The sequence below is a fragment of the Panthera pardus genome, unplaced genomic scaffold, assembly GCF_024362965.1.
Source record: "Panthera pardus isolate Hobbes unplaced genomic scaffold, ASM2436296v1 HiC_scaffold_7, whole genome shotgun sequence".
NCBI classification, from domain to species: domain Eukaryota; kingdom Metazoa; phylum Chordata; class Mammalia; order Carnivora; family Felidae; genus Panthera; species Panthera pardus.
In genome coordinates, this window is record NW_026527002.1 from 82201956 (window position 1) to 82226100 (window position 24145).

The following is a 24145-nucleotide window of genomic DNA, read 5'->3' on the forward strand; positions in this document are numbered from 1 at the left end:
GGGGCGGGGCCGGCGTGCGCGCGCCGGGGTGACGCGAGCGGGCGGCGCCGGCGGGGACGCGCCCGTCGCAAGATGGCGGCGGCCATGCTAGGCCGCGGGGCCGTGTGTGCGCAGCGGACGGCGGCGGTGGCGCTGCCCCGGCGGCAGGCGCGGCGGCGGCGCTAGCCTGGCCCTCGGCCCCATTTCGCGGTCGTCACCACCGCCTCTCCCCGCCTTGCACGGTATGGACCTGCCCGTGGGCCCCGGCGCGGCGGGGCCCAGCAACGTCCCGGCCTTCCTGACCAAGCTGTGGACCCTCGTGAGCGACCCAGACACCGACGCGCTTATCTGCTGGAGCCCGGTGAGGGGGTGGGGCGAGTCCCCGTGAGGGGTGGGATGTGGGGGCGGGAGCTCAGGGTCAGCGTTCGGAGGAAAACGTGAGGGGCCCGCTCCTTGTCGGCCCCTGCCGCGCCAAGTGTCCCTGGGCTGGGGAGGAAGGGCCTCTTCTTTGGTCTTTCGCTAAGTGTTGAACAATCGCGGAAGTGTGTCTGTCCTTAGAACAGTACCCAATCTCGCTGGCGAACAGTCAGCCTAGGTGATCCTCTGAATCTTCTCAAATGAGTTTCCAGGGTGGTGTGGTCGGCAGCTATTTGGAGAAAATTAGGACGTGGCGCGTGAATTGGAGGGCGTTGCTCTAGTGCGAAAGGAAAGGGAGCGAAAACAGAAAGTAAAACGTCATAAAGTTCAGATTGATCTTGAACCCATGTCCAGAGATAGTAGAGTTGGGCTTTCCTAGAGCAGCTTTGGTTTTCATTCTTCACAGGACGAGTTTATTCAAGTCCTTGTCTCCAGTTGCCTGGCAGCAGGCTTGTTTACATGGTTTGACCCTGCAAGACCGGACGACTCCGGTTTTGCAGAGGTAAATCAGAGAGTGTGTATGGAGTTGAAGCTCAGAATCTGCTGTTCCCATCCGAGCTGTGATGTCGTGTCTGGGGAAGGCCAGAGCCATACCCCAGGCTGGCAAATGGGTGACCTGAAGAAAGGCCACTCTGGTCATGCAGAGCCTATGGGTGCCCCCAAATACACTTTGACCTCCTGAGGGCCAAAACGCTGGGTTTCTCAGACTTGAAGTACTTCTCCTTCATGCTCTTAGGCCATTAGGAATGAAGAAATGTTTAGCTTGAAGCTAGCCCCTAGCTGGAGGCCAAGTTCTCTCTTGGGTGGTCTGTTTGCTCAAGTTTGCTGCCTGAAGACTGGGAATAAAGAAACTAGATATCATGCCCCATTCTTTTGGGAGACACTTTGTGCTGGTTTCAGTGACATGCCTGTGTGGGCACTCTCCATTTCTCAGTGCACTGCCTGTTTACTCTGAGGACAGACTGGAGTCCCGAAGAGGGGCAGCATGCTTTCCCAAAGGCTGCGTGGTAGTACCATCCACTGTTTCCAGACCTTGCATTTTTCTGACCCAAGGGAGTGGTCTCATGTTTCTGTCTTCTTTTATCTTCCTTCTTCCTCTTTTTCCTTCCCCTAACTCCCAGGACACACTCTTAACCCAGACCAGGGAGGGGCATCAGAAATGCTCTGGAATATTCCAAGCCTAATCCTACTAGGGTGATCCACCCCTCCTGCTAGGGTGCCCCTTAATCTGCTCTCTTTTTCTGCTTAGAGACTGTGAGGCGAGTGGGTGAAGTGTCACCAGCATACCCTCCAGGACCCACAGCCTGTGTTCTGGGCAAGGCCTTTGAACAGGAATGGTCAGGCCTGTGACAGCCTTCACTTAGAGTGGCTGCACCACCCATGAACCCCAGGCAGGGGGATGGGGAACCAGCTGGAGCACAAGTATTTGATCCTTCCTGGCTTGTATGCAGGTCAAGCAGGACATAGTGGTAAGGGCTGGCACCAGCAGTGAATAGAGAAATCACAACAGTAGCTCAGCAGTGGAAGGAAGCTCTTTTCCAGGCTGTGCAGGGGGCTGTTGAGCTGCCTGGCTCAGAGACAGGAGATGGTCCTATACCTGTGTCCTCTGTCAAAAAAGTTCACACAGGGCCTTCTGCAGACTTATGGCCCGGAGTCTGGCTCTCAGAGGCCTTGGAAAGCTCTGATGTCTTTGCTTTCGGTGGTTTTTCCTTTGTGTTGGAAGTTTTCTCTCAGTTCTACCAAGAGAGACTCACCACGTTTGACCTAAGGGACAAGGGGCAGTCAGAGGATTGGTGCTTGACTCTCAAAGGTGAATAAGATGGGGGAAGGGGTTCATCCCCAGAAACCCTGGCCAGTGGGGCCACGTCCGAAGAGCGTTGGGCTTTTTTATTATTACTATTTTTTTTAATTTAGATCCAAATTAGTTAGCATATAATGCAACAATGATTTCAGGGGTTAGGTTCCTTAATGCCCCTTACCCATTTAGCCCATCCCCCCTCCCATAACCCCTCCAGTAACCCTCAGTTTGTTCACCATATTTATGAGTCTTCTGTTTTGTCCTCCTTCCTGTTTTTATGTTATTTTTGTTTCCCTTCCCTTACGTTCATCTGTTTTGTCTCTTAAACTCTTCATGAGTGAAGTCATATGATATTTACCTTTCTCTGACTAATTTCACTTAGCATAATAACTTCCAGTTCCATCCACATAGTTGCAAATGGCAAGATGTCATTCTTTTTGATTGCCGAGTAATACTCCATCGTATATATATACCACGTCTTTATCCGTTTATCCATCGATGGACATTTGGACTCTTTCCATACTTTGGCTATTGGTGATAGTGCTGCTGTAAACATGGGGGTGCATGTGTCCCTTCGAAACAGCACACCTGTATCCCGTGGATAAATGCCTAGTAGTGCAATTGCTGGGTCGTAGGGTAGTTCTATTTTTAATTTTTTGAGGAACCTCCGTACTGTTTTCCAGAGTGGCTGCACCAGCTTGCATTCCCAGAGCGTTGGGCTTCTTGTGCCCAGCCTGAAGGACAGACCAACAGGTCACTGCCCCCAGACAGTCGTGTTGGCTTACTCACTCTCAGATCCTCATACAGTTAAAGACACCCTGGGCACGGCATCTCAGCGGGTCCTTAGAGGTCCCACAAGACCCTGCAGCTCCTGCTGCTGTAGGGACGGAACTCGGTGAGCATGAGTGTAGCCTGTGGGTGTGCCCCAGCGCTTCTGACCTGCAGCCTGTGCTGTTCCCCTTACCACCCACACCCACTGGGACTCTCTGTGAATTGGGCCTGTCTGGCCTAGGGATCAGGCCTGGGTGAGGCTGGGAGGTGCTTGACGGCACAGTTTAAGGAGGCGCTTTTTCTTAGGGCCACGTGGAGGAGGCCCTGGTGGGGGGGGCTCCTTAAATTTTGGCCTTTGGCGCCTCTCTGGCCCCACCCTGGTACCGGTCTGCTCTGTGCAATTCTCTTTTCTTTGGGAGCAGGAATGAACCTAATAGGATTGTGTGGAGGTGGAGGCCTAGGAACTGGAGGTCGCCAAGGCCAGGGCCTGTCCCATATGGCCCTTGAAGTGCCAGCGGTCGGAGGCTCACTCTGGAGGGGCTGGGTCTCTGGGTGGAGAGTCCTAGGCACAGCACTTCCTGTAGTTAGGTCATCAGCTCCCTGTGAGACTACTTGAACTGGTCTGCGTGCAACCCGTACACTCAGAGCTGGCCATGGAACATTTCCAGAGCTCCCATGACCGGCAGGAACACTCCTCCTCTCCTGGCATTGAGAGCCAGGTGAGGCCTGCCGAGCTCGTTCTCAGACAGCCGGCAGGACCGGGCAGGCCCTCTGGATCTTGCCCTTGGGGATCTGTTGGTTGAGCCAAAATGCTGAAGGAGCACCCCGGGTTAGTGCTCCCCAGTGGCAGGCTGGGAGGCACATGGCAGGGCCCAGAGGCTCCCAGGGCCTCCCTGAACCCAGACGGCTGCAGGACCAGCTGCCAAAAGCAGCACAGGTGTGCTTGTCCAGACCTTGCCTGCAGCGTGAGGCTAAACTGAGCCTTTTTATATCTGTTCTCCATCCACAGCCATGCAAGAAGGTGACAAATGGCTATTTCGTAGAGAAGAAAACTGAGTCTCAAAGACATTAGGAAACTTAGCAAAGAAAGCTGGGGATTGGTTAAACTGGACCTGAAGGCCACCGTCTTCCTGGTGATGGCCAACTGTTGCTCTCTGACTGCCTTCTCCCGGCGCTCCACACTTCAAGACGCCGGCCCCACCCTCACCTGCTTTCTTAGTTAGACCCTAGCTACGCTTGGACTGCCCTGTGCTGCAGGCGTTCACAGGCAGAATTGTATTTTGGATTTTTACGTGAGAGTTCCCCTTGCTTCTTCTGTAGACATAAACATATACATGGACAGACAGATGGACGAGACTGGCAGAGGCCTATAAACGACAGGCTCTACATGGTGGCCTCCTGCGTCTGTTTCCTCCTGCCCCCCCCCGGGGGGGGGGGAGGGGCCCAGGGTGGGGGTTCTCAGAAGGGGGCTGGAAGTCTGGGCCGTTGACGGTCTCCTTGAGGAGAAGGTAGATGTCCAGGGCGTAGCCGTGTGCGCCTGACTCCTCAGGACCCGTGTGTGCTCAGAACTCTTTATTAAAGGACCAGGGAGGGGGCAGTGGAACCTGCAGGACCCACTCTGGGAGGTGCAAAGAGCTCCCGTCGTGTATCACCAGGGACTGAGCCAGGGTCCTCACGCTCCATACACCCCGGGGCTTCCAGCTCTGGCTGCGGGATTCTCTCCAGCTCTGGAAGGAGGCTGTGAAACGAGGAAAGCTGCCCTCAAATGCTTCCCAGTCCTGGTAGCACGGCAGCCAGCACCACCGACTCTTCCTTTCTTGACCCTGAAAGCTGTCAGAGTGAGCAGAGTCACTAACCTGCACGCGCTCGATGGTCTGGAGGTGTGAGTCCGGGGGCCAGTGGCCAGAGGGCCAAGGATTAGGAGGGATGTATCGGTGCCTGTGTTGCAGGAACTAATAAAGTGAACTTGAGCAGAAACCAGAAAAGGACGTGGTGGTGCAGATGGTCTCACACTCAGATAAGGACACAGCCAGGATAGAGGAGGGGTCCTCAGTGGCTCTCCCTTTCTGGACCAGCCTCACGCCCCCTGACACCTCACTCTACACCCGGATTTCTCTGCTTCTGTGGCCACGTTGGCTCCAGCCATACTCTCACTGCCTCTAATGCCCGTGTTCCTGGAACCCAGAGAGTAGTCGGCCAGCCACATTCAGAACGGAGCACATCGTGCAGACTGGTCTTTGGATTGACTTTTGAGGAACAAAAACCGGGGACTAAGGTGTCCTGGGGCAGATACTTGAAAAATGCAGTGGTATTCCCTCATGGAATACAGGGGTTGTTAACCCTTTGGGGTCGTGGAGCCCTTGGAGAAAATACTCAAAGACAGAGACCCTGTCTGTAAAAACATACATCCCTGCAGAATTTTGGATTCATTTTAGGTTGTTCCCAGGGCCATCAAAAATAAGACCAGAGGCTCCAAATTTAGTCAGACTTGGCAGTTACCAAGAAGTGCATCTTGGGGCACCCGACCTGCTCAGTGCATGGAGCATGCGACTGTTGGATCTTGAGGTTGTGAATTCAAGCCCCATGCTGGGTGTAGAGTTTTGTGGGTTGTTGTTATTTATTTACTTACTTATTTATTTATTTATTTATCAAGAGCACATGAATGCTGAGGAGAGGGGCAGAGGGGGAGAAAGAATCCTAAGCAGGCTCCATACTCAGTGTGGAGCCCAACATGGGGCTCAATCCCACGACCATGGGATCATGACCTGAGTCAAAACCAAGAGTCAGATGCCCAACCGACTGGCTATCCAGAAGCCCCCAGAGTTTACTTTTTTTAAAAAAAATGCATTTCAGGGTGAGGACATTGGTTACCAGCAAGCAGATGGGCACTCACTTCTCCCTGTTCCTTCCATATTTCTAATCAGAGGCCTTTTTAGGAAAAGCTAAGATCACCTCCAGGATTCCCTGGAGGCAGCAGAGAAGGCGGGGCCTTGAACCACGAGGCAGGGAGAGAGAACATCGGGTTCTGTGATGGATTCACCAGGAGACATCTGAAACTCCTGATGGCCCTTCAGGTAGGGCTTATAGGACACGTTCAATGTGGGCTTAACCCTTGAACAGTGTTCAGGATTGGAAAACAAGGACAGGTGAGCCACACAGGTTCCAGTCTTTCTACCTAGAGGCAGTTTTCAAACTCCAGCACAGAAAGGGGAAACTTAACAGCCCAGACTTTGGAGAAACTGAGGCATCTAGAATTTGCAAGGTGTGGTACCAGAGAAGGGAGCTGGACTAAGAAAGAGCTCCAGGAGTCTGCACATGAGCCCCTTCAGGTCTTCAGCAGAGTTCTGGTTCACCCATCCACAGGAGGAGACCTATGAAGCCAGCCTGAGAACCTTCTAGGGAAGGAACAGTCACTGAGGAGAGCTCAGACAGGGCCATGAGTTACCTGAATTCTCACAGCCAGAGCAGAGGAACCATGTTGAACACGTGGAGCGTTCAACAAGGACCAGAAGACCTACAAGTTGGAGGTGGGACTGAATTAAGAAAGGCTGCCCCAAATGCAACGTAATCGAGTTTAAAGACAAGCCTTGAAAGGATCAGGCTGATCCACACGAAACACTCTCAGGAGGAATACCACAAAACCCAGATGCAACGTAAAGACCCCCGTGTCCAGGGCCCAGTCAGAACTAACAGATGAGCCAATGGGCGTGAGAGTGCATCCTGTGACAAAGAAGGGGAGTCATAGCTGTGTTCCCAGGGGTGATGGGAACTAGCCAACAAAGACCTTAAAGCAATTGTAAAAATATTGAGTGCTCAAAGAAGCAAACCAAAACCATGAAGACAGTGGAAGAGAGAGAGAGACAGAGAGAGAGAGAGAGAGAGAGAGAGAGAAAGGAGCAAATAAAATGGCAATGGAAAAGTCTATCGTGCAGAATTCCACATTATTTGTGTAGACACTCCCTCCAGGGAGGTGACACATATCTCCCCACCTGTACCTGTGGCCTACACATAGTGACTTCCAAGAAGCACCGAGTGGGAAAGGGTGGGGGGTAACTACAGTGGAGACCCCCGACAGACATGGCCTCATGTAAGTGTCCAGCCGTGGTGTGATGACAAAGGCACTTAACCTCTATGGTCTTCCTCTCCAGAACCTTCTGTAACCCCAACCTCATAACTGTGAGGAAAAGACACAGGACAAATCCAAAATGAGGGAAATTCTACAAAATACTGGACCGGTACTCCTCAAAACTGTCAAGGTCATGAGAAACCAGAAAAGTCAAAGAGACTGTCATAGCCAAGAGGAACGTAAGGAGACGTAACAACAAAGTGTGGTGTAATCTCTTAGGTGAAGTTCTGGGACAGAAGGATAGTAGGTAAAAGCTAAGGAGATCTGAATAAGATAGAGACTTTATTTAGTAAATAATAAAGTGCAGGTATCCCACTTTTTTTTTGAGAGAGAGTTCATTTTACGCTATTTCACTTTTATAACAAAAGACCTACATTACTATCTGTTTTCACTAACTGAAAGAAATCCGAAGAGGAGTTTCATTTTTACAAAAAAAGGCAAAAGCAAAAATAGCATCCAGCATTGATTTTGCGGCGAGCTGTTACAGAGGCAGCGTGCGCTCCGAGCAGCAGGGGTGGCCGCGCCAAGCTCCTTGCTCAGGAACTGTGTTCAGATCTCGCATCAAGCTGCTAGAGCTGGTGCTCTGTGTCCGTGAGCATTTGTGATTCATCTCTGCTTCGTTTGTGCATCTGTTTGCAAGATGTGTTCTTAGGTATCAGAAAAGCTGAAGAGAGGTGATTTTTTGGGTCTGGGAATACTCTAAATTTTTCCATGTCCATTAACAGTAATTCTTGGCTTTGTGAATGTTGGCATAGGAACGCCGTACTTCCGGGCAGCAGGGGAAACCTGCATATTGATTCTTTCCTTGTGACAACAGTGTTAACACTGTTAACAACGGTGTGAGGGCTATGTGAGAGCTCTGTACTGTCTTCCCAACTTTTCTGTAAATCTCAAGTTACTCTTAAAAAAACAAAAATAAAAAAATAAAGTTATTCTAAAATTCAAAGCTTTTTTTTTTATACGTCACTCCTGGGGATTAATAGCAGATTAGATTCTGCAGAAGAAAAGATCACTGAACGAGAGTAACCATCGATGCTGTCCATGGTGATGTACAGGGAAAAACAAGACCGGAAATAGTGAGCGGAAGCAGAGCCTCACGGGGATGATATCGCCTAGCCTGACACACAAGTGGAGTTCCAGAGTAACGGGAGAGGGAACGCTTAGACATAGTTGTCCAAATCTTTGGAAAGCTGTGAACCCACAGATCCAACACTTACAAGAATTCCTAAGGAGGATAAGCACACATAAAAAACAAACGAACAAAAAAACCCAGGGCATATCACTAACAAATTACTGAAAACCGATGAAGAAAAAATCGTAAAAGCAGCCAGAAAAAGAAAGAGAATTGCACAGAGAGGGACCCAGACCAGAACAACACTGACTCAGCACCTGTGAGATGCGAGGCCAGAAGGGAGCTCCGTGGATGGAGTCTGGTCGGCATTCAGAACCCACTGTAACTCACCGCATCGGCGGACAAAGAGAAGAAAACCCGCACGACGCCTTAACGGTGGCAGGGGAAACATTGGACAAACTCAACACTCACTTTGTGGTAAAAGCTCAGCAAACTGGGAAGGGCATTTCCACAGCCTAATAGGAAGCGGCTATGAAAACCTACAGCTGGCATTGTACTTAACCCTGAAAAAGCAGGTGCTTCTGCCACTCCTCTTCAACGATGTGTGTGACACCCTGGTTGGGTAGTCTGGCAGATATAAGTAAATAAAAGACCGAAAAGTTGGAAGGTAGGACATAGAACTGGCTCTGTTTATAGAAAACATTGTAATTTACTTAGAAAGTCCCAAGAAATGTACAAAAAAAAGAAAATACCAAAGTGATTAGAACTAGTAAATGAGTTTGGTGAGGTCACAGGATTCAAGGTTAATGTAAAAAAACCAATTCTATTTCTGTATACTAACAATGAACCCTTGAAAATGGAAATATTTAACAATAGCATTAAAAAAACACAAAATACTTACCGGCCATATCATCTCTTGCTGTGTAACCAGTTGTCTCCAAACCTAACTGCTTTAAACAGCAAACGTCTCACAGTTTCTGAGAGTCACGAGCTGATTCTGACGCGAGGTCTCTCACGAGACTGCAGGCACTCGAGGCTCAGCTGCAAAGAGAGACCCACTTCTAAGTTCGCTCAAGTGCGGGGTGGCAGGTGGCTTCCATTCCTCACCACAGGAGCCCCTCAGTCTGCTCCCTCGGCCTGTCAGCCTGCTGCTCCCAGAGCAAGGGATCCAGTGTGGCCTTTGTAATGTGTTCTCGAATACACGTCACCTGTTAAGTGCTGGTGGTCACCAGGAACAACCCAGCCACAGCACAGGAGAAGGCAGCACAAGGTGTGAGCCCCCGGAGGCAGGGATCATTGAGGGCTGCCTGTAGACCAGTTACCACGGGTGTGGACCTTGTAAACCATGTAGAAAATTTGTGCACGGAAAGCTATAGAACACTGCTGAGAAAAACTAAAGAGGATCTAAGTAAATGGAGAGAAATGCCATGGTCATAAACAGAAGACCCGGTGTTGGTAGGATGAAAACAGATTTCACACAATCCCAGTAAAATCTCGGCAGACATTTTTGTAAATGTTGGTAAAGTGATCCCTACTAGAGTTTATATGAAAAAGCAAAGCCAAACATTCTCAACAGAGAATAGCCAGACAGTTTTTTTAAGTTTATTTATTCACTTTGGGGGGGGGGGGGGAGAGAACAAACAAAAGTCGGGGAGGGACAGGGAGAGACAGGGAGAGGGAATCCCAAGCAGGCTCTGCACTGTCAGCACAAAGACCAATGTGGGGCTCGAACCCTCGAACGGTGAGAGATCATGACCCGAGCCAAAGTTGGCCACTTAACCAACTGAACCACCCGGGCACCCCTTGAGACATTTTTTTAAAGGAGAACAATTGGAATGTTCACACAAATTGATTTCACAATTTACTATAAAGCTGTAATAATCGGCACTGAGTGAAATTGGCATAACTGTAAACATATAAACAGAACAGACTAGAGAATCCAGAAAGAGACCCACCCATTTAAAGTTCATTGATTTTTTTTTTTTAATTTTTTTTTCAACGTTTTTTTTTTTTTTTTTTTTTTGGGGGGGGACAGAGAGAGACAGAGCATGAATGGGGGAGGGGCAGAGAGAGAGGGAGACACAGAATCGGAAACAGGCTCCAGGCTCCGAGCCATCAGCCCAGAGCCTGACGCGGGGCTCGAACTCACGGACCGCGAGATCGTGACCTGGCTGAAGTAGGACGCTTAACCGACTGCGCCACCCAGGCGCCCCTAAAGTTCATTGATTTTTGACAAAGGTGCTGTTGCAATTCTATAGGAGTAGTCTTTTCCACACGTGGTGCTGGAATAATTGGGCGCCCGTAAACACAGATGTGAGCTCGCCATGTGCCTCACACCGTGTACAAACACTGACTGAAATGAATCAGACTGAAATGTAAAAGCTAAGACTAGAAGACTTCTAGAAGGAAAAAACCTGAATGACTCAGTTAAGCATCCAACTTCAGCTTAGGTCATGTCATAATCTCCTGGTTGGTGAGTTCGAGCCCCACGTCCAGCTCTGTGCTAATAAGTCGAAGCCTGGAGCCTGTCCAGATTCCGTGTCCCCCTTACTCTCTGCCCCTCCCCTGTTCACACTCTGTCTCTCTCTCTCTCTCTCTCTCAAAAATAAATAAACATTAAAAAAAAAGAAAAGACCTGAATGCAAATGTTGATAGCACTTTTATTTGCAAGAGCCAAAAATAGGACACGACCCACAGGTCAACCTGCTGGGGAGTGGCCGGACAAGCGGCGGCGCCCCCCGCAGGGAGCTCCACTCAGCACTGAAGAGGAGTGAACAGCTTTCCCCAAGACTCTGTGGCCGAACCTTGAAAGCATTCTGTTGTGCTAAGTGCAGGGTACCAAACACAAAAGGCTGCATGCTCTGTGATTTCATTTATGTGATATTCTGGCAAAGGCAAATCCAGGGGAGCAAAGATGAGGTCAGTGGTTGCCTGGGGTGGGGGTTGACCACAGAGGGACATAAGGATGATTTCGGGGGTGATGGAAATGTCTTCTGTTCTCGCATGTGGTGGTAAACAATTGTATGTCAAAAGTGGATCAAGCTATGCATTTTAAATTATAAACTTGATGTAATTGTATCTTCCCATTTGAGAAGTGTGGGGTGGGGGGGTGTCCCTGGTGGCCAGTTATGTAGAGATCCCTAGTCAGCAAGAGTGTAACTCAGCAAACACTTTGTCCTGGGGACGAGACGAGACACGGTCTACCTCATGCGCATGGATGACAGATGCAGCCTGGGAGCGCCTCCATCAAGGCTGAGAGAGAGTGTGCGGCCCCAGAAGGAGCAGTCTTTTCTTCCATCTTCCATCCGAGGGGGACTCCATCTCCTGTCCCACGGATGTCCCCCAGCAGTCCACCAAATGCCTGCTCCCTGAAAATGTGAGAGCACCTAACGCGGTGCTCAGAGGCAAGTTATACAATTAAGTGATCCCATTAGAAAATAAGAATGGCTTCTAAGCTTCCACCTTAAGAAAGTAGGAAAAAAAGCAAAGTGAACCCAAAGCAAGCATAAGGAAGGAAATGATAAGGACAACAGAAGAAGTCACTGAAACCGAAAATGGTAAAACAGTAAAATAAATTAATTCAAAAACTGATCCTCTGAAAAGATAAGAATTGGTAACTTGTAGCATGACTGACAGAGACACAAGACCTGAATTGCCAATATCAGGAACAAAGAGCACATGTGTCACGGCAGACCCCTCTGACGGTACGAGGGTAATGAGGAAGTGCTTTGAGCAGCTGTATGCATGTGCATTTGGCAACGGGGATAAAAATGGACCAATTCCCTTAAAACCGTAAAGTGTCAAACTTGCCCAAGGTGAAATGGATAACCTTAATGGTCCTAACTCTATTAAAGAAGTTGAATTCCTAGTCATAAACCTCCTAAAAAGAAAAGTCCAGGCTCAAATGATTTTACTGCCAAATTTAAACATTTGAAGAAGAAATAACACCAATTATACACAACTTTCTCCAGAAAACCAGAGGAGGGAACACTTTGCAGCTCATTTTGTGAGGCAAGCATTACCTTGGTATCAAACACAGGGGCACCTGGGTGGCTCATTTGGTTAAGCAACGGACTTCAGCTCAGGTCATGATTTCACGGTTTGTGGATTCAAGCCCCACAACTTCCGGCTCGGGTCATGATCTCACAGTTTGTGTGTTGGAGCCTGGAGCCTGTCCAGATTCCGTGTCCCCCTTACTCTCTGCCCCTCCCCTGTTCACACTCTGTCTCTCTCCCCCCACCCCCGGCCGGCTCTGACGACAGCTCGGAGCCTGGTGCCTGCTAAGGATTCTGTGTCTCCCTCTCTCTCTGCCCCTTCCCTGCTCATACTCTGTCTCTCTCTGTCTCAAAAATACATAAACCTTAAAACACACACAGGGGTACCTGCTGGCTCAGTTGGAAGATCACGTGACTGTTGATATCAGGGTTATGAGTTTGAACCCCATGTTTGGTATAGAAGTTATTTAAAAATAAAATTTTTTAAAACTTAGACAAAAATAGTCTAAGAAAACTAAGAACCAGCATTTTTCATAATGTTTTCTGTAAAATTTAAGCAAATCTAGCAATATATAAAAAGAGTGATGTCACAACACAAGGAACTTATTCCAGAAACGGAAGGGTGGTCCAGGATTTTAAAATTAAGTCAGTGTAATCCACTGTGTTAACAACGTAAAGAAGAAAAGCCACATAATCATATTATTTGCAGAAAAAATATTTGACAAATTTGATGTTCATTTATTTAAAAAAAGCCGAAAAACAAAAAACTCAGGAAACTGAGAATAGTGGGGAACATACTCAGCCCGATAACAAAAAAAGGATCTACACCTAACATCATACTTAATGTTAGGAGAGACCGAATGCTTTTCCCCTAAGATAGAGCAAGGTACAATTCTATTTTCACCAGTTCTAATTAACATTGTACTGGAAGTCCTATCTAGTAATTGAAGACAAGAAAAAGAAGTTAAAAGAATATATATTGGCGAGCAAGAAATAAAACCGACCTTATTTATAGATGGCATGATTGTCCACACAGAAAAATCTCAAGAAATCTATAAAAATACTCCTAAAACTAAAGAATTGAGTTTTGCAGGGTCACTAGATACAAGGTCAACATACAAAAATCAATTGCATTTCTAACGAACAATAGGAAATTGATGTGTTTTGTTTTTTTAATATCATTTACAGTTGCTCCAAAAGACTACTGGGGAGCCTGGGTGGCTCAGTCGGTTAAGCAGATGATTTTGGCTCTGGTCATGATCTCATGGCTCGTGAGTTCAAGCCCCACGTCAGGCTGTGTGCTGACAGCTTGGAGCCTGGAGCCTGGAGCCTGCTTCGGATTCTGTGTCTGCCTCCGTCTCTCTGCCTCTCACACTGCCTCCCCTCAAAAATAAGCATTTTTAAATTTTTTTAAAAGATGAGAACTTAAATACAAGCATAGTAAAACATGCAGGGATCTGTATACCGAAACTATAGGATTATAAAAACACTTATTTTTGTTTTTACATTTATTTATTTTTGAGAGAGTGAGACAAAGTGAGAGTGGGGGAGGGACAGAGAGAGAGGGAGACACAGGATCCAAAGCAGGCTCCAGACTGAGCTGTCAGCACAGAGCCCGATGCGGGGCTCGAACCCACAGACCGTGAGATCACGACCTGAGCTGAAGCTGGACGCTCAACTGACTGAGCCACCCAGGCGCCCCTATAAAAACACTTACGAAACAAAGCAGAGTTGACCTCAGGAATGGCATAGCATGTCTACTGATTTTTTGAAGCAAATTTGGGAAGTTTTCAGGCCTTATTTCTTTTAGTATTTGTTCTGGTCCTTCTTTCCTGTAACGAAATGTACTCCATTTACACGTACGCTGAGGCAGTTAAAGGTTTTGGGTTTGGTTCGGTTTTGTTTTTTTGAGACTCCTTTCATTTTTCTTTACTCTGTTTTCTCTCTGTCCTTCTGCTTTCATCATCTCTATCAATCCATTTTCAAATTTGTTGATGTCTTTGTTCTGCCAGTTCACATCTGCTGTTGAGTCTTTCTAGTAAATTCCTCATTTTGGTTATTGTACTGTTGGACTCTGGAATTTTCATCTGACTCTGCTTTATAAGTCCTGTCTCTTTGTTGCGATTCTCTCTTTGGCAAGGCACTGTCACCTCATCCTTAAACATATAGATGATGTTTGCTTCGAAGTCTTGAGGAAACTTTACACCTTGTCCCTCTCACGCTCTGTTTCTGTTGGCTTTTTCTCCTTTCCCTTGTGCACAGGTCACACTTTGCTGCTTCTTTTCGTGTCTCATAATTTTGTTGAAAAAGTATATTTTAGGTAATGTGGTACTTCTCGATGACCACCCCACCCACCACCCACCTCCCCCCCACGCTTGTTTTTGTTTTGTGCTGGTTTGTTTTGTGACTTAGCTGGGTTATTTTAGTGAAGTCTGTATTCTCTTTGACCTCAGTGTTAACTCTACTGCCTCCCAGGGTATTACACCCAGACTTTAGGCTCTAATTACTGCCTGATTGTGGTGGTGTTTTTTGACGGTGCCCCAGGGCACAAATTGTTGAGCAGTCTAACCCAATTAAATTCAACCAGTGGTAGTGTTGAAGGCCTGTCTTTGAGGTTTGTTCTGACTCTGGGAGGGCTGTGAGCTGCCTCTCTCCTGTAGAACAGGCTGGGCCTGGTTGAGCTGGTTACTCTGAACCAAGAGGTGCCGTTTTCAAGAGCAGCCTTACGCTTGAACTTCCTTACGTTTTGTTTCAAATAAAGTGAGTTCCCTTGGGGAGCCCCTTCAGAGCTCTCTTTCCTTCTGACTGCCTCTCTCCCGAGGAAATCTCACAGTTCATGGGATTGAGCCCCGTGTCAGGCTCTGTGCTGGCAGTGCAGGGCGTGCTTGGGGTTCTCTGTCTCCCTCTCTCTGCCCCTCCACCACTTGCACAAGCACACTGTCTCAAAAATAAGTAAACTTTTAAAAAGAAAAAAATAGGGGTGCCTGGGGGGCCCAGTTGGTTAAGCATCCGACTTCAGCTCAGGTCATGATCTCACAGTTTGTGAGTTCGAGCCCCGCGTCGGGCTCTGTGCTGACAGCTCAGACCCTGGAGCCTACTTCAGATTCTGTGTCTCTTTCTCTCTCTGCCCCTTGCCCACTCATTCTCTCTCTCTCTCTCTCTCTCTCTCTCTCTCTCTCTCTCTCTCTGTCTCAAAAATAAATTTAAAAACATTAAAAATTAAAAAAAGGAAAAAGAAAAAAAAAAAAAAGCTTTATTTCACTTGGGAGTGGTTCAGTAGATCTCACACTTGAATCCCAGAAATGGGAATTGCTCCTTCCTTTTCTTTTTTTTTAAACTTTTTTTATGTTTGTTTATTTTTCAGACCCCCCCCCCCCCCCCACACACACACACAGCATGAGCGGGGCAGGGGCAGAAAGAGGAGACAGAATCCAAAGCAGGCTCTGAGCCTGGAGCTCTGAGTCAGATGCTTAACAACTGAGCCACCCAGGCACCCCTGCTCCTTACTTTTCAAAGCGAGGCTTTGCTGGATATACAATTCTTGGTTGACCGGTTTTTTTCCTTTCAGCCCCTTTACTTTTTTTTTTTTAAGTTTATTTATTTTGAGAGAGAGAGCAAGAGCGGGGCAGGGGCAGAGAAAGAAAGACTCCCAAGCAGGCTCTGCACTGCCAGCATGGGGCCCGATGCAGGGCTTGATCCCATGAACCATGAGGTGATGATCTGAGCTGAACCCAAGAGTTAGACATGTAACTGACAGAGCCCCCCCCCCCAGGTGCCCCTCCTTTTGGCCCCTTTAAATGTAATCCTATTGCCTTGTGGCCTCCGTGGATTCTGATGAGAAATCAGTTTTAATCTTTTTTTTTTTTTTTTTTTTTTAATGGAGTTTGTTTAGCTTCCTGGACGTTTTTTATCAAACTTAGGAAATTTTGGGCCATTATTCCTTCAGCTATTTCTGTCCTTTTCTCTCCTGGGACTTCCATTGGGCATAAGTTGGTGCAATTATATTTTTTAATTCAGATTTGGTTCATTTTTATCTTTATTGGTATTCTTCATTCCGCGAGATGTTCTCATGCTTTCCTTTATTTCTTTAGCTGCCATTTCATTTCATTCTTTGAACAGATTTGAAATTGTTGACTTAAAGTCCTTGTCTAGTAAATCCAACTTCCAAGTTTCATTAGGGATGGTTTCAATTGATTGCTTTTTTTCCCTAGTGTATAGGCCATGTCTCGTTTCTTTGCAGGTTTCATACTTTTTCATTGGAAACTGGACTTTGAATTAATATAATGTGGTATGTGTTAGCTTCTGAATATCAGATTCTCCCTCCTCCCCAGATTTGTTGCTGTTGCTATTTCTTGTAGTTGCTGGTATTCGTTTCTTTAGTGACTTTTCTGAACGAATTCTGGATGACTTACGGTCTTTTGTTGTTCGTGACCACTGAAGTCTGCTTGGCTAGCTTAGTAGTGAGCTAGTCAAGGGAACAGAAATTTCCCTTGCCTCCTGGAACCAATAAATGTCCTGTTCTTTGCCGGGGGACCCCGTGTAGGTGTTGGGGGATTTATTGCATTCGGCACACAGCCCAGGTAGGTGACGCCTCTGCTTTGTCCTCTGCTTCCTGCTTGTGCAGAGCCTCCGAGTCAGCCAGAGGTGCGCGCCTAGGGCCACGTCAGGTCTTCCCTGATTGTCCACACAGCCCTACACATGCATGTGACTTCCGGATGCCCAGGAATGTTTTGGAGCTTTTCAAAACCCCTCTCGAGGTCTCATTCCCTAGCTCTTCCTTTTGAGGTTTTCTAGCTAGCCTGTTTTTTGCCCTGTTATCCTCTGCCTGAAGCAACCACAAAGTTTTGAAATCCTCTTTGGATGTCATCAACAAACATCCCTAAGGAAAAGGCTTTTTGTACTGGGAGAGCTTTGGGTCAAATCAAGCAAAGACAGCTTTACAAGTGGAAGCTCCCAGGGAGCTGTGTGACTGGTCCGAGAGTAATTCTCTGGGAATGGGGCTACAGGAGGGGAAGCGGGAACAGGGCAAGTCAAAATACCACAAAGCTCACTGATCTTACTGCAGGAGAATCATTTTTCTTGAATAAAGGCTTCCCACGTTGCTGTTGATTTTCAGAGTTCTGAAAAAGCGTACTGTAACGTTTTGGCCGGTTTTCTTACTGCTTCTTTGGAGGAGAAGACTTTTCAGAGGCCCTTTCTCCACCTTCTCCACCCCTTCACATGCTTATATCTGGGTTCATTTTCACATGCACGCACGTGTGTGGACACACAAGGCTCTAGCTTTTGCCTACCACCAGGGTTCCTCTGGCTTCTCTCTCTCCTTACCTTTAGCCCCTTCTTCGATGGGGGAAGCCGTGCCCAGTGTCCCTGGCGGACTCAAGGGTAGCATGCATGTCCTGTCACCCCCCACCCCCTCCTCCTCTCACCACTCTCTGGCCCTGCTCCAGGACCCTGCCCCACACCCCAAGGCCCTTCCAGCAGAGGCTGGCCTTGCCAACCTTCCTGGTAGCTTCCGGATTGAGGTCAGAAAGAAGATGGGGGTGACCGGTGCCTCGGCCGATTGAGCATCTGACTCATGGTTTCGGCTCAGGTTCGTGGGTTCGAGGCCCGTGTGAGGCCCTGCGCTGACAGTGCGGAGCCTGCTTGGGATTCTCTCTCTCCCCCTCCCCCACTCACCCCCTTTTTTCTCTCTCTCTCAAAAATAAATAAATAATTTTTTTTTTTTTTTTGGGGGGGACAGAGAGAGACAGAGCATGAACGGGGGAGGGGCAGAGAGAGAGGGAGACACAGAATCGGAAACAGGCTCCAGGCTCCGAGCCATCAGCCCAGAGCCTGATGCAGGGCTCGAACTCACGGACCGCGATATCGTGACCTGGCTGAAGTCGGACGCTTAACCGACTGCGCCACCCAGGCGCCCCTAAATAAAAATTTTAAAAATGTGTGTTTTTAAAAAATGAGGGGATAGAAGATGAGTAACGCAGTGACTGTTTCACAACCTCTTTTTCCCGCCTCAGATGCCAAAAGAAGAACGAGGTTGCATTTCTGAATACAACTGTGTGTTTTCCTGCCATTTTCTTGGCTGCCTCACCTTGGGGTCTTGGTTGTTCCTGGGGGAAATCTGATTAAAGCGAAAACGAGGTCCCCTAAAGACTGGGCGTGAGGTCCCGCGTGTTTCAGGCAACTTCTGGAGCCCCGGGGCAGGGCTTCCTGGCTGCGATGAGGTCCCGTCATCTCTCTGGCCGTGTGGCTTCCGTCACCCAGTCCCGGGCCTCCAGCAGGGCACACGCAGGAGCGGAGGGACCGGGCACATCTGGGGACTTGTGCCTCGTGGGCCGCGTGTGACTCTGCCGCCTGCCTCCCAGCAGAGCGGGAACAGCTTCCACGTGTTCGACCAGGGCCAGTTTGCCAAGGAGGTGCTGCCCAAGTACTTCAAGCACAACAATATGGCCAGCTTCGTGCGGCAGCTCAACATGTGTGAGTACCCTGCTATCTGGGCGTGTGGGGCGGGGCATGATGCAGAGCCTGGCGCATCTGGGGGGCCTGCGGCCAGGGCGCCTCTTCCCAGGGGAGCAGAGTCTCAGGGAAGAGTCTCTGAAGTCCCAGCCAGACACGGGCACACACGCTGGTGAGGGCTTGTCGTCTGGGGTACGGGGTCTCCCTTAGACCAAGACCACCCAGCTGCCGCAGGCAGTGGTGTGACCAGAGCCGTGCCAGGCATGGCCCTCCTCCCGGACCCCTCCCTTTGTCCCTCGGTGGGGCGGTGCCCGGCCCTGAGGCAGAGCTGCTCCACCCCGTCATGTGCAGACGGCTTCCGGAAGGTGGTCCACATTGAGCAGGGTGGCCTGGTCAAGCCGGAGAGGGACGACACTGAGTTCCAGCACCCGTGCTTCCTGCGTGGCCAGGAGCAGCTCCTTGAGAACATCAAGAGGAAAGTGACCAGCGTGAGTATCCGCCTCCCTGTCTCTGCCTCCTCAGGCCTTCCTCCAGACTATGAGAGGGAGCAGCGGCTACTTGCTGTCCTGCTGGACCTACGACTGCTAGGGGCAGTCAGCTGCTGGCCTGGCTGCCCTGGGCCCTCCTCCTGATGGGCCCTCTCCTCCCTGCTTGTCCATCTGGGACTCCCCTTGGCCGTTCCCCCCGTTGAAGGCCCCTCTCCAGACTGCCGGCCCCTTGGCCCTTCTGCGGCATCCCGGGCCCTCCCCTCTTCCCCCCGGGGGGAGTGGGCATCTCGGTAACTGTTTCCCCGTCCCCCACCCCCCCGCCCCCGCCGGGGTCCCAGGTATCCACCCTGAAGAATGAGGACGTAAAGATCCGCCAAGACAGCGTCACCAAGTTGCTGACTGACGTCCAGCTCATGAAGGGGAAGCAGGAGAGCATGGACTCCAAACTCCTGGCCATGAAGCAGTAGGTTCCACACGGCACGTGCGGGGGGCGCCTGGCAGGGGACGCGGCAGCACGAGGGGACCCGTGGGAGGCAGGCTGAGGAAAGAGCAGACAGGAGAGGTGCGGCCGGGGCACTGGCCACCCCCTCCCGGGGCCCCTTCCCACCGGCCCTGCCTCCTTCAGTCTGAGACAGGGGCGCTCTAGGCTTCTCCCGAGCACAGGATTACATCTGGACTTGTGCGGGTCGCCCCGAGACACAGGGTCTAGCCCAGTTCCCTAGCCCCAACGGGCAGAGCTGGGCTCGGCACTCCTCGCTCAGCTCAGGGCTGGCACCGGAAGAACCGCGGCTCTGCTGGGCTCTCTGACAAAAGAGACACGCCGCCCCCACAGCGCCAACGCTCCCACTGGCCCCCACTGCCGCTGGGGCACGTTTGGCCGCCAGTAACCGGCCCTGTGCTCCCCTCCTCAACCAGGACCCCTAACAGGGCCGGCCTGGGCCGCCTTCTATGCACTTGGGGGCCCCGGGGACCTCAGGAACCGCAGCCTGGGGTGGCTGTCCTCAGCTCGGTGTGGCCCGAAAGCCTCTCGGGGCAGGTCCTCGCGACCCCCAAGTCCTGGAAGAGGCTCCTGGGCCCGCTCTCCACATTTGGGGCTGGCAGAAGCCTCTGGCTATAGGACATCTGGGTGTGGGGCCAGGTGAACTTGGCCTCCCGGGACACGGGTGCCTTGCAGGTCGAGGCCAAGAGGGGCAATTCCATGTCAGTAAGACACTTGGGGGCCCATCAGAAGGGCCGGGCTGCTCACAGCCCTGCTCACCCAGACCTAGTGACATAGGACGGGCATAGGACAGCTGCCATATGCTTCTCTGTACCCCTGGCCTTCCCTCCTCTCCTCAGGTTCAGGTGGGGCAGAGATGGCTCAGAGGGACGGCGGGGGGGGGGGGGGGGGGGGGGGCAACACTCAAGGGTGTCCAGGAGGTCTCAGCCAGGACCCTGGGGTCCACCCAACACACCCAGTCCTGTGCTCTGCCCCCGCCCCCACAACGGACACACCCCTGCGTGTCCTCCCTGGCGGTCTGCCCCCAGCCCTGTTACCGCCGCACCCCAGACCCCGTGCCTGCCCAGGGCGGGACGGGGCGGGGTGGGGGGGTTCTGTGGAGGGCCCCCAGCACTGCTGACCACGCCCACTGTGTTACAGCGAGAACGAGGCCCTGTGGCGGGAAGTGGCCAGCCTGCGGCAGAAGCACGCCCAGCAGCAGAAAGTCGTCAACAAGGTGTGCAGCGGGCCTGGGGGGAGCCTGGCGGGCCCCTCGCAGGGCCAGGCTAACTGTGCCCTTCTGCCCGCAGCTCATCCAGTTCCTCATCTCACTGGTGCAGTCCAACCGGATCCTGGGGGTGAAGAGAAAGATGTGAGGCACAGGGGGTGCCCGTCCCCAGCACGGGGCCCAGGGCCACCCTGTCTCCCCCTGGCTGAGGCCCGGGTGGCCCTGAGGTCTCGGGGAGGCACCTAAGCCCAACCCTTACCGGCCCCCCCCCCCCCCCCCCCCCGCAGCCCCCTGATGCTGAACGACAGCAGTGCGGCACATTCCATGCCCAAGTACGGCCGCCAATACTCCCTGGAGCACATCCATGGCTCGGGCCCCTACTCGGTGAGCGCCGGGCGGGGCGCGGCAGGACTGGCCTGGGCGGGGCAGGCACGTGCTGCAGCGCCTGCCACACAGGTCACCTCCCTTTGATGGCAGGCTCCCTCCCCGGCCTACAGCAGCTCCAGCCTCTACTCCCCAGACACCGTCACCAACTCCGGACCCATCATCTCCGACATCACCGAGCTGGCCCCCGGCAGCCCTTTGGCCTCCCCAGGCGGAAGCGTAGATGAGAGGTGGGGGCCACGTCACCCAACCGTCAGGAGAAGGGTGGGCCCGCAGAGGCGGCAGCTGCTGACGTGTGTGTCCCCCGACGTGCAGGCCAGTGTCCAGCAGCCCCCTGGTACGCGTCAAGGAGGAGCCCCCGAGTCCTCCTCGGAGCCCCCGGGTGGAGGAGGCCAGTCCTGGACACCCGTCCTCTGTTGTGGAGATACCCCTGTCCCCGACCGCCCTCATTGACTCCATCCTGCGGGAAAGCGAGCCTGCCCCTGCCGCCCCGGCCGCACCCCTCACGGACGCGGGGGGCCGTCGCCCCTCACCCTCGCCCCCACCTGCCTCGGCCCCTGAGAAGTGCCTCAGCGTAGCCTGCCTGGACAAGTGAGTGCCGCCCCACCCGCCTCCGCCACAGCCTCAGGAAGCACGTCTGGGCCTCTAGCTAGCGCTGTCCTGGAGGGCTGGTGTGGGGCGGTCGTCAGGCTGTGGGCGCAGGGGCGCCGGGGGGTGAGCCAGCAGACCTGGCCCTGAGCTCAGAGCCCGTTGTCCCACATCCCCAGGGCCTCAGGAGCCAAGGGTGTGCAGCCTTGCGGGTCTGTCGCACCTGCTTTCTGAGCCGCTCTGGCCGCTGCTGTCACCCCTTCCTGCGACAGGCCACTGCATCTGTCCTGCCCAGCAGAGGGCTTGCCCCAGAGGCCAGGCAAGCAAGGGCGGGGGGCACGGAGTCCACCTGGCCCCCACCTGCAATCGGGGGGCTCTTGTCTTTGTATCTTGCAGTTTGGCTCGCGCTCCACAGATGTCTGGGGTCGCCCGCCTCTTCCCCTGCCCCTCCTCTCTGCATGGCCGAGTCCAGCCAGGGTTAGCGCCGTCCCCACTGGGGAGGGAGGAGGGCTCCGCCAGAGCTCAGGCCCCTCCCCAGCTTCGGACCAGACCCTGGCCTGGCCATGAGCACTTGGCCCTGCCTGGTGAACGGGCGTCCCGGGCCCTGTGCAGCAGGGAGCAGCCCCCCCACCCCGGGCTCTGGGGCCCAAGCCAGTGCCCCAGCTCACTGACCGACAGAGATGGGCCTCCCCGCCTGGCACTGCCACTGGTGCAGCCAGGCTCCTGGCTGCCGTGCTGACTGGCTTCCTCTCAGGTTGGGGCAGGGCCCTGTGGACACCTCCCAGAGCCAGCCTGGCCACCTGTCCAATGGCACAGGTCCACCAGGTGGCCCAGGGCCTTCTCGCCCACAGCCTCCAGACCCAGGTCTCTTTCCCGGCATGCACCAGAGACCAGCCCTCCATACCCTGCCCGCAGCTCCCTCTCCCCATCCCTGCTGTCTTCCAACGTAGAGATAAGACCTTGCCGAGCCTGAAAACCGCCCCCAGCCCATCCTGAGCCCCCCTGTCATTTTGGCTCAGCCATTTAGTGCTGCCAGAGGCCTTACTGGGCCTCACAGCGACAGGACCGGCTGGCACAGCCTGAGCTGCTCTCGCCCCAGTGACCAAGCACCCTGGCCCTTTCCCACACACGTTCCCCCCGGGCCCACACCAGGTGTGCGATGGGGCCCCGCCTCGGAGGGCTTCCCGTGAGCCCAAGTGGGGTGGGGGTATAGCTGAGGACAGCCCCTCTCTGTCTGGTGGCTGTGACCACCAGCAGGAGGGCACCTGGCTGGGGGTGCCTAGGGCTCCACTTCACCTGCCCTCCTCATTCTGGCTAGGACCGAGCTCAGTGACCACTTGGACGCCATGGACTCCAATCTGGACAACCTGCAGACCATGCTGACAAGCCACGGCTTCAGTGTGGACACTAGCGCCCTGCTGGACGTGAGTGCCTCCCTACCCCCACCCTGCTCACAGCTCACGGGCGCAGCCTGACCGCCCTCCCTTCCCTGCAGCTGTTCAGCCCCTCAGTGACGGTGCCCGACATGAGCCTGCCCGACCTTGACAGCAGCCTGGCCAGCGTGCGTAGGCGGGGCGAGGCGGGGCGGGGGGGAGGGGGGCGGGCAGGGAGCAGGAACCTTCACTCTGCCCCCCTCCTGCCCTGGCAGATCCAGGAGCTCCTCTCTCCCCAGGAGCCCCCCAGGCCCCTTGAGGCAGAGAACAGCAGCCCTGACTCAGGTGAGCCAAGCCCTGAGCCCCTGCCCTGCCCCAGCCCAGCGCCCCCACCCGCCAGTGCCCTGACCCAGCCCCCACCCTCAGGGAAGCAGCTGGTGCACTACACGGCGCAACCCCTGTTCTTGGTGGACCCGGGCTCCGTGGACATGGGAAGCAGCGACCTGCCCGTGCTCTTCGAGCTGGGGGAGGGTTCCTACTTCTCGGAGGGGGACGACTACGCAGATGACCCCACCATCTCCCTGCTGACGGGCTCTGAACCCCCCAAAGCCAAGGACCCCACTGTCTCCTAGAGGCCCCAGGGCGAAGGCTGGGCGTGGAGCCTGCTCAGCAGCGAGGGCCCCAGCCCTGTGTGCCGTGGCAGCTCGAGGCCTTACAGCCACGCTTGGACTGCCCCTCGCTGTGGCCGTTCCCAGGCAGGATTGTATTTTGGATTTTTACATGAGAGTTCCCCTTGCCCCTTCAGTAGAGAGAAACACATACACGGACAGACAGACGGACGAGACCGGCAGAGACCTATAAACGACAGGCTCTACATGGTGGCCTCCTGCGTCTGTTTCCTCCTGCCACCCGCCCCCGGGGGGTGGGGGGGGAGGGCCCCAGGGCGGGGGTTCTCAGAAGGGGGCTGGAAGTCTGAGCCGTGACGGTCTCCTCGG

At 52.7% G+C, this 24145-nt stretch overlaps 1 protein-coding gene across 4 annotated transcripts; it reads left to right on the plus strand.

Annotated features, from left to right (window-relative positions):
• The first annotated feature begins 35 nt into the window (after window positions 1-35).
• On the plus strand, window positions 36-24024 carry HSF1 (heat shock transcription factor 1). 4 transcript variants are annotated; one of them, XM_053896320.1, is made up of 14 exons: window positions 36-340; window positions 18521-18632; window positions 18963-19099; window positions 19438-19562; window positions 20739-20814; window positions 20888-20949; window positions 21093-21189; window positions 21283-21419; window positions 21505-21780; window positions 22174-22254; window positions 23096-23201; window positions 23273-23338; window positions 23426-23495; window positions 23577-24024. In XM_053896320.1, the coding sequence occupies exons 1-14, from the start codon at window positions 224-226 to the stop codon at window positions 23780-23782; spliced, it is 1668 nt and encodes a 555-aa protein (XP_053752295.1). In that variant the 5' UTR covers window positions 36-223; the 3' UTR covers window positions 23783-24024. The 4 variants fall into 4 exon arrangements, with proteins under 4 accessions (XP_053752295.1, XP_053752296.1, XP_053752297.1 ...); XM_053896321.1 differs by having other exon boundaries at window positions 37-340; window positions 18524-18632; XM_053896322.1 differs by lacking the exon at window positions 22174-22254 and having other exon boundaries at window positions 37-340.
• The last annotated feature ends 121 nt before the right edge of the window (window positions 24025-24145 follow it).

Coding starts and splice junctions, on each gene's coding strand:
- HSF1 (XM_053896320.1), top strand. CDS start 224: ATGGACCTGCCCGTGGGCCCCGGCGCGGCGGGGCCCAGCAACGTCCCG. Junction 18,633..18,962: donor CGTGCGGCAGCTCAACATGT/GTGAGTACCCTG, acceptor CGTCATGTGCAG/ACGGCTTCCGGAAGGTGGTC. Junction 19,100..19,437: donor TCAAGAGGAAAGTGACCAGC/GTGAGTATCCGC, acceptor CCGGGGTCCCAG/GTATCCACCCTGAAGAATGA.